Source organism: Pocillopora damicornis, chromosome 10 (genome assembly GCF_964200805.1).
Source record: "Pocillopora damicornis chromosome 10, jaPocDami1.2, whole genome shotgun sequence".
NCBI classification, from domain to species: Eukaryota; Metazoa; Cnidaria; class Anthozoa; order Scleractinia; family Pocilloporidae; genus Pocillopora; species Pocillopora damicornis.
The window spans coordinates 22,388,468-22,398,370 of record NC_142679.1 but is presented as its reverse complement, the minus strand read 5'-3'; the positions used below and the strand labels follow the sequence as shown (position 1 = coordinate 22,398,370).

Below are 9,903 nucleotides of genomic sequence, written 5' to 3'. Positions count from 1 at the left end.
ACATCACTCAAATTGAGACAGCTGTAGTTAAATATGCGTTCAAATACTCTACACTCATTACTTTGGGCAGGAGGTTGTCACCATAGCAACCGACTCGTTTCTGTGCAAGCCAATAATTAACCATATCTACGAAGATGAGTTTTATATATAAAGGGGGTAAGTTTCTAAAGAAACTGTGGTGCTGCGTTCGTGGGAGAGTATAACAGATAGTTTAAGAGAATCGAAGGCGAGGTATTTGTCGGTGTGGGTAGGTTTACGGTAAACACTTGTCTATATTGGCATATTTTCGCCAAACCTAAGGATCCTGTCACGAAAGAACAACGAACCGACGCCAATTATTCTATTCCTTGCAATGACTGTACAACGAATACATCGGACAGACCAAACGTCAGTTTAGTACACGGTTAAAAGAGCACCAAAAAGCGGTTTTCCTTTGCAAAAAGGAAAATTCAGCTTTATCGGAGCATACGTGCCTAACTAACCATACAATTGGGTGGGATAATTCTAAAATTATCACCACTAATCGGCGTTACCACCAGCGCCTTTGTTTGGAGGCTTGGCATATTAACTCCGCCCACGCTCCTTTAAATCGTGACGATGGCGGCTAGCTTCCTGACGCCTATTTACACCTTGTCAGAAAAAAGGCCGCTAATTAGTGATCATATAAAAGGACCTCTTGTTGCAGCGTTTAGATCACCCCAGATGAAGGTACTAGACAGGAGTGTCGAAACGTTGGGTCTATGAATTGTAACTTCTTCGGTTACATTCATTAAATCTGCAAACCAGAGTAGCATCAAACTATGTCTGATTGTCCACCTGGTTGCCGTGTGAACTTTAATATATTTTAGGGTGGTTAAAAGTTAACAACTGAGTTGAAAACGTGATGTGGCCACCTTAAAGAGTTTAGAGTTTAACGTTTCGAGCATTAGCCCTTCGTCAGAGCGATTGGAGGAATAGTGAATTGTGTTGGGTTTATATGTAGCAAATGGAGCTACGCTATTGGTGGGAATATGGTGATGAGAAAACAAGAATAAATTAGCTGAATGAAAAGCGCTCCTTGATACCGTGGGGATTAAGAGTGCCGATTTGGAAGATAAAATTTTGTTCCAGAGTTTTGCAGCTTCCGAACTGCCGAGCTGTAGGGAAAGACCGCAAACTGCCATATGCTGTTTAGAATGATTAGGGAGATTACGGTGTCTAGCGACTGGTTTGGATGTGTCCTTGTCATTTCTTTCTACGTAGCGAAGGTGTTCTCGGAATCGGTCACCTAGTCGTCTTCCTGTTTCACCAATTTATAACCTTTTTGCAATAAGTGCAAGTTACGCAGTAAATGACATTAGCGGAGGTGCACGTAAAGCCGCAAAACTCTGGAACAAAAATTCATCTTCCAAATCGAACCCTCTATCCCAACAAACGCTTTTCATTCAATTCATTTATTTTTGTTTTCTCTTTACACGTGCACTCGTAAGAACCCTGGGTATTGTCACAAACAGCATTCACATCACAGTCGCGTGCTCCATCAGTACATTCGTTTCGTACTTTCGGCAGCTACTAGTACTACACGACTGAGTCCTTATAAACATTTAAAAAGTATCTTAGAACATTCCTGAAGCTTACAACACAACTATTTTGGTAGTATTGTAGCGGAGCTCGCAGAGCGTAGCCCCATAATTATACAAAATAGAAGTAACCCATCAAGCCGAAAAAATTTGGATGTACGACCGTACGAGCGTACGACCGTACAAGGTGCTACTTTTAACATGCGTGGTCAAGTGTACCGCGGGCACGCCAGCGCCACGGCTTTGTTCAGTAGTCCAGTGGTCAGTGCACTGGGCTCTGAGTCGGACGACCTGGGTTCTAGTCCTGGCCGAGGCAAGGCGTTGTGCCCTTGAGGCGGGCGGGAAAAAAAATGCGAGCTCCGCTTTTAGGCTTGGCTAAATCTATACATTATCATGACTACGTGACCTAATAGGATGTTCCAGAAAGTTTCATGGTATGACAGTAGAATGTTCGTGGATGCATGTTAGCATGGCGTATCAAGTTGCCTGTGCAGTTGGTTCCTTTTCCTTGAAATCAATCTTTAAATGTGCAGTTGTGAGATCCCAAGGTATTTTTGCACTAAACATTCACATCACAGTCGTGTGTTGTGTCATGCAGCACATTCGTTTATATCTAGAACACGGAAATGAATATCATGTTAATGAGACCCTTTCTTTACGCAATGCAGGTGTTGCACTCGTCTTGTATGAATCTTACTCTGCTAGTGATCCTGTAAGAGGCCCTCATGTTGTTACACGTGGCATTAATACGACAACCATGCAGACTTATTTCAAATTCGTCAACCGGCCGACGATAAGCGTGAAAAAATACAATTGTTTCGTCTCTTCTTTCTCCACACTGTTGAGCGGCAATGTTATGCAACAGCAACAATTTTGACAGCAGAAACAGCACGATGGAAAAAGAGGACTTATGACCAGCCATTTTAAGTTTTTCACTTTTGTGACATCTGAATGAATAAGATCAATCATCTTTTCCTTTCGTGGAACAGATGTGAACTGGAAACGTTTTCAGTCGTGGAGCACAAAAGCGTACCAAAGTGCACAAAATACTGCAATACTGAATTTCAAAAAGATGTTAGAGCTGATTAAAAATTTTTTTCCCTAAGAAAAATCATCTGAACAAGTAATCCATTTAACCTTTCCTAGCCTGGTCTTTGATGACGAGAAAATTCAGGTCCAGATGTTAATACTGTTCGAGAATATATGTGGAAAAATGGCGGCCAAAACCTACAGTGACAATGTGGTTTCTTGTAACATATCGGAAATTCAGCAAGAAACGGATAGTAAACTTCAACTATTGAGGTGTGCATTAAGCTCAAATTTGACCGGTATAGCTATTCCCAGTTTCAAACTTAAGTATTATTAAAAAAATATATAGATTTTAAACTAACGGACATAGACACTGTACACTGATAACGAGTAGCAGTTGTTTCTCTGTTATACTGGCTCATAACACAGTTTTCTCGGGGTTTGAATCACTTTTTGCATAATTTTCCTTGCCGAACATTACTGCAGCATGAAAAACTGATTGGCGGCCACCGAGTTTCAGTTGTCAACAGGACATGCCCCAGGCACGCTCTCTGCCATTATACTATTTCTTCAGGAGTTCTTTTTTGGTCAAAAGAGTAAAATGATACGGAAGACCTTTAAATTACATAACAAAACGTTTTGTTGAAAGTGATGAAAATTTAATGACCACGGGGAATCAATTCAAGGTCGAACCCAAATCTATCAGAACATTTTTTTTCTTGTCTTTTTACATCATGCACAGGATGACAATGGTCATTATCTATACCAATAACAATCTTTCGGGAGCTGATTTGAAGCTTATTTAATAAATAAATTAGAGATATCTTAACCTAAAGAGATATGTGTTGTAGTCTTCCTGTTTTTATTCCATCACCACATGAAACCTTTGTCACAGTTTTTTCAACCAATGACGTTAGCTTCCCTCAAAACAGGTAAAAAGGAAAGTATTTACAATACTGCAGATTGTTTTTGCGCTATAATTGAAAAAATCATGCCCAAAACTTCTTCGGCTATGTGTGTGAGAGAGAGCCAGTAGTTTATTTTTCTAAAGAAATCATGCATTTATAAATAATTCAGACACATGAAATCAATTAGGGACACTAGGTCTTATTGGAAGTATTACGAAAGTGAAACACGACAGGTGTTTGAAGAACAAGTGCAAAGAAGATTAGGCAATAGGCACAAATAAACATATTCTAGAAAATGCGGTTTGTAAATTTAAACTCTGAACTAAAAAGGAACGACTTTGATACCTAAAGGTTGCGCTGGTTAACCTACACCTTGAACCCTTAATAACAAAACCTGAAGAATGAGAAAATAACCAATAAGCTAGGGAGTTTAAAAACAAGCAACAATCAGCCTTCAAAATAGAATTTCCGCTAAAAAGTAGGAAAAGTGCTGCCATCTTCATTGAAGAAATGCTATTGAAAAAATTGTAAATAGCTGAGGCTACAAAGATTCATCTGGCCGCTTGGCATTAAATTGGGTTAGCCGTTCCTCCGATCTTCAGGGAATTAGTTAATGGTTCAGGTGATAGCCTTTTATCTGTCATATACCAAACAAATAAAATTAGGCTGACCAAAATCTCTCTAAAAGTGCTTAAATAATTTGAGTCCAAAGGAAAATTTAACTGTTCCCTCTTACTTTATCTATCGCTTTTCTGTCGAAAATCTGCTATCCGGGTTTGGAAGCCGAACTTTGCAAAACCAGGCAAAACCACATCGCCATGCTTTGAAAAATCTAACTTAAGTCACAGACATGCGGGAGGTAATAAGACCCGTCAAGTTAAGTGACAAACAAATTCCGATGTTTTAATGGATCTTAGTAAAGTCAAATAGACATGCGGGAGATTGCAAGACCGGTCAATGTTTTGCTAGATCTTACTAAACTCACAAATACATACAAGAAGTTTCAAGACCTGTGCAGAAGTCATAAACAAATCCCTATATTTTGCTAGGTCTTATGAAAGTCAAAATGACATACGGAAGGTTACAAAACCTGTCAATGTTAGTCGTAAACACATCTCCATGTTTTGCTAGATTTCATTACATTCACAAAGGCATGTGGGAGGTTACAAGACCTGTGCTAGAGTCACAAGCAAATCCCGATGGTTTCCAAGATTAAACTAAACACACAAAGGCATGCGTGAGGTTGCAAGACCTGTCAAGTTGAGTCACAAACACATCCCGATGTTTTGCAAGATCTGTCAAGGAAACCATTGCAGCTAATAAAAGAATCTTTTGATCGGCGTCTAACAGTATGCTCTTTATTTTGCTACACATAGCCGTAGCGATTAAAATTCCGTTCTTTTAGGGACTCACAATAAGCTTTAGTACATTGAAATAACTTAAAAATTTTATTTTCATCTAAAATGCATAATTTACAGCAATAATAATTAGCGGAATAAACTTAAATACTCAGAAGTAGCGGGGAGCTCAATTTTCTGGCAACCTTCAAGTTAAAAATTGGAATGATTTTAAACTCAGGTAAGCAGACACTAACATCCCGTGATTTGAGTCTTTTGAGAAATGATGGTGAGTTACCAAAAGATCTTCTGATGGATGTAGTGAAATCAGAAACAGCACAAGCAAAAAGAGATAAGTTGATGATCTCCTGGCAAGGAGATTCTCTAAGGAAATTAATAAGCCAAAAACACGCTTCTTGCCCTCAATTTGTCATCATCTCTAGAACTCAGTTCAAGATTATTCTATGCTGTATCATGAAAGTAGACCCTAATTCATCATTTTGACTATTCCCATTACCTATTTGTAGGATAATGTACTGGTATCGTTGGAAGAAGTTACATTTAAATCCCCTCAAGGGGCTAGAGAGAATGTTAATCCAGAGTTCCCTGCATTCAAAAACAAAATGATGACATGGCTGTTAAATAAGAATTAGTGTAAGATGAGTTTCAAATATTTCAAAGCCACGTTTCATCACCAACAAAGAGAGATGCTCAAAATGACCCTCTCACCTCTAAGATTGAAAATCTAACTCTCCTAGCTAGTTATCAAAGATTTCTTTGTGGGTTACCCATGGGAAATTTTATATCAAAATCTGAACAACATTGTTACTTTGTAGTTATCTTCAATATTAACAGCAGTTTGTTGATGGTGTGTTAAAATGCAGACTATACGCCCTTATCACATCTGATAGTGAGAGATTTTGAAAATCTTCATAACGGGGAAAAATAACATTAAAACATGCTTTCATGATAGATTTCCATTTTTTTCTCTTGTACTCAAGAGAGATGCCATATTTCACCTCCAATCTTCTGAGCCTACTCTGGTCATATTTCATGAAGTATCCTTCAGTCACTTGTTCTGTTTTTGAAATAAAGACTTGGAAAGTGTTAAGTACTCTACACATGTAAAACATGATAAATAACCACTATGAAATATTTGTCCTGTGACACAATCTGACAAATTGCAAAGCTCCTATTTCAAATTGAGAAAATGAAAACAGATTCTATCAGTCAGCTAGTTTAAGCAGCTATAATTGGAATAATTCTCTCCCTCAGAAATTAGAACAAACTTTTGTGTTGCAAAGAAGTCAATATTACATTTGCAACATTGATACATGTCTTCATCTTTAGCCTTTGTTATTGTAATTGTTGCTGCTGCTGAAGGCGGTGGACATTTTCAAGGAATGCATCTAAATCCACACCCTGGGAATCTAGAGAAAAAAAAAAAAATGAAAAGACAATAATATTGAAAATATTATTTTCAAATTTCACATTACACTCTGTCAGCAGTTTAAAGTATTACCTCAATTTCCTCTTTTTAATTACTCTGTTATCTGCTTGAGGCAGAGTTTACGCAGAAATAAACAAGCAAATTTAGTTTGCCAGTGAACACTTTTGGGAATCATTTGATTGGTAATTTAAGTATTTCAGCTTGACATGGAACCAGTAATATAACAAGCTACCTTAATAAACTGATTAAAAAAAATGTTTGGATTTCTTCAACTGTTACTTGTAGCAATCAAAACATCATCAAAAATACCTGGTTTTTCTGGATCACGACCAACGTATGGCGTAATTGTATCTAAGGAAAAATTATAACAAGATTTGGCAACTGAATTAGGCTTGCTGTCCAATTACTACTAACAAAACAATCATAAATAAAAAAAAACATCTTTATCATGTTTCATGTGTCTGAGTGGGAGCACTGATAAACAAATTATCATTAAGATACATTTCAGCCTGAATGTTATCATAAGTAAATGACTGAAGATTTTCGTATGATTCTTATTACAAATAATTACGGTTACTTTACAGAGGGACATAAAATCTTGCAATATACAATCACTAACTAAAGACAATCATACAATCATGGAGACATATTAATTATTTCTATTCTGGTGAATGATTGCTCTGGTTCTGGTAATTCCACGCCCATAACTTTCTAAAATTGCATCTTTACGTGATTTATCTGAGCTTCTTTTGTGTTCTCACTTGATAACAACCCCATTACAATTACATCTATAATTATGAATGAACACAATCACTTTTTCACCAGTAGGAGCTAAGCCTTAGTAAAAGAGTAACCCTTTTTGTACTTTACTCCTGTTTGGTGCAGTTCATGTAAAACAAAAGAAAAACACAATTAAGTTCAAACAAAGCTCACCTTTTTTTGACTTTAAGTCAGCTTCCAATTTTCTCCATTCTACAAGTGAAATATTCGCAACTTAAGTTAATTTTCAGTGAAGGTACATGTTGAGGTTATTTGAGACAATGGTGCTGATGAAATCTATTTTCATGTTTGGACTAGTAACATTTTATTTGAAGTTTGTTAATAAGTATAAGTAAAAAAAAATAATTTAAATTACAGAATGATATCTCTACTGAATGTTTTGATCTGACAGAGGTATTTACAAAAAAAAGGGCACTCTTTTACAATTCTTTACCATTTTTGAGATCAGGAAAACTGAGAAATAACAGCAATACAAAGTTCTATTAAAAAAATTCCAAATCTTTCCTGTAAATTTTAATAGCTCTGAATTAATAAAAGATCACTTACAATAACAATCATTATAATGAAAGATTCTTTAAATACCTTACCTCTTTGTAAAAAATCTACATTCTTTTTAAATTCCTGATCTGCAGGACTTGCATTTGGATCTCTTTTAAGAGAGGAGTGGGAGCTGTTACCATTCACATGTGATGTACTAGGAGACCCTGATCTTGGAGGTCTGCAATATGAAGATAATCCTTCACTTTATTATCTTTAATAATTACATTTTCCAGATCAGGACAAGTGCATGGGGCCATGACCACGGACTTACCCCCTTAGTGTGATTCATCGAGAAAAAGAGACAGGCAAAGTCCATTATTTAGCAGAAAACCTGTCATAAACGAGGGAAAAACAGTTGGACTGAACTTTCATTTTATTTGGTGAAACAGAGAATTAACTCTGAAGTGTAAATTAAAGTACTATTTAAACCCATGAATAACCCACAGGGCGTTAGCCCTAATAAAGGGAAACAGGGAACCACACGAGGCAAAGAAAAAATCTTTTGACCTCGGTGGGAATCGAACCCACGACCTCCGGATTAGATCTACCGTTACTCTGCCGACTGAGCTACGAGGTCGCACAGAGAAAGTCGGGGACGATTTAGGATGGTGAATCGCGGCGAAGAGAAAGTAAGGGTACATATGAATGTTGTGCCGCGTAGCACTGGGAACACAAATGGTGAAACAGAGAATTAACTCTGAAGTGTAAATTAAAGTGCTATTTAAACCCATGAATAACCCACAGGGCGTTAGCCCTAATAAAGGGAAACAGGGAACCACACGAGGCAAAGAAAAAATCTTTTGACCTCGGTGGGAATCGAACCCACGACCTCCGGATTAGATCTACCGTTACTCTGCCGACTGAGCTACGAGGTCGCACAGAGAAAGTCGGGGACGATTTAGGATGGTGAATCGCGGCGAAGAGAAAGTAAGGGTACATATGAATGTTGTGCCGCGTAGCACTGGGAACACAAATGGTGAAACAGAGAATTAACTCTGAAGTGTAAATTAAAGTGCTATTTAACCCCATGAATAACCCACAGGGCGTTAGCGTCTTTCATTTTATTTGGTTCCGTATAAAATATTACAGCTTTGCGTAATTTAATTAAACAGTTGTTCTTCCCATTGCCAATAAATAAATGGTGAGCATCAATAGACTCATGAACTCTCTTCGACGAGCAAGACCTCTAAAAGCGTGCCATTTAAGTTAACTTGCCTGGACTCATAAAATAAACTGCATGATAGCTAATAGTGAATCACTTACTGTCTCCAATTCTGATCAAAGTTCCGCTCCACCTGGACTTTATTTCCTACACAGAGCAAGGTTAAGAACATGAATACCTTTCGTCAAAGTGCTATATTCGCAAGATATAGAAATCATTGCGCTAAAATTATGCCAAATTACCTTTCCTTCTTCCGTGTGACATACTAGAAGCCGCCATTTTGTTTAGCGTTCCCGATATCGCGGGCGCTTTCATAGTCACGCTATTCATCAAGACGAGGCTGAGTCGTCTTGTCATGTGACGTCTGGTACAGACTTCCTCTATGATCGAAAAGTTCGTCCATCCTCACTACCTTCCACCAGGTTAGGATGAGGTATGCGTTAATCAAGAATTTCAATAAATCCGGAAAAAGTTCAACTTCCATTTCAAGCCAAGGCAAACTTTCATTGTTCAAATGACCGAACGTTTCTGTCCCGTCCCGTCCTTAAGGAGCCCGATCCCCAAATTTCTCTGTAAGTAAGCGGCTGACTTCCGCCTCACATCAGGAGCCTTAGGCGACAGAAATCCCTCACGATGAGAGGGCTAGAAATGCAATCGGATTTAAACCTTATTCCTCTTCTGTTTAAGTGTCAGTGTCTAGATTCTTTCGTTGTATATGCATGCATCCATATCTCTGTGTTAGATAATTAAAATTCCTGATTGCCATGTTTACAAGAACACTGGTCTTGCAGAACTTTCCGAGGGCCTAAGAACCAAGACTGAAATGAACATAGCTAGTTTGTTTTTACGCGGATCTTGCCTTTTGCACGATCTGAAATCAGGCATAATAAGCATGGCATAGATGGATTATTAAAACCGTATTTGAATCGGTGTCGGAACTTGATGTTAATCGACACAAATTTGTAATAGAAATAAGGCTTCAAAGGTCTTAAGAATTCTGAAATATTTCAGAGCAAATCCCTGTGTTTTTGCTTCCGGTTGAAATTCAATGCACTGCGTCACTTGAACCTAGGAAACAAGCCACCCTTGCCAACCTTTCTTTCATCTACAAAGGTTACAGTGTACGATTTCTCAGTGG

The 9,903-nt window shown here is 37.9% G+C and overlaps 1 protein-coding gene across 1 annotated transcript; it reads right to left on the bottom strand.

Annotated features, from left to right (window-relative positions):
- Positions 1 to 4,921: 4,921 nt before the first annotated feature.
- Positions 4,922 to 9,096, bottom strand: LOC113671561 (uncharacterized). The gene is made up of 6 exons (XM_027187794.2): positions 9,008 to 9,096; positions 8,867 to 8,912; positions 7,651 to 7,781; positions 7,217 to 7,255; positions 6,593 to 6,634; positions 4,922 to 6,263 (listed from the first exon to the last, which is right to left on the bottom strand). Exons 1-6 carry the CDS (start codon positions 9,093 to 9,095, stop codon positions 6,190 to 6,192), a joined length of 420 nt encoding a protein of 139 aa, XP_027043595.2. The 5' UTR covers position 9,096; the 3' UTR covers positions 4,922 to 6,189.
- Between the last annotated feature and the right edge of the window lie 807 nt (positions 9,097 to 9,903).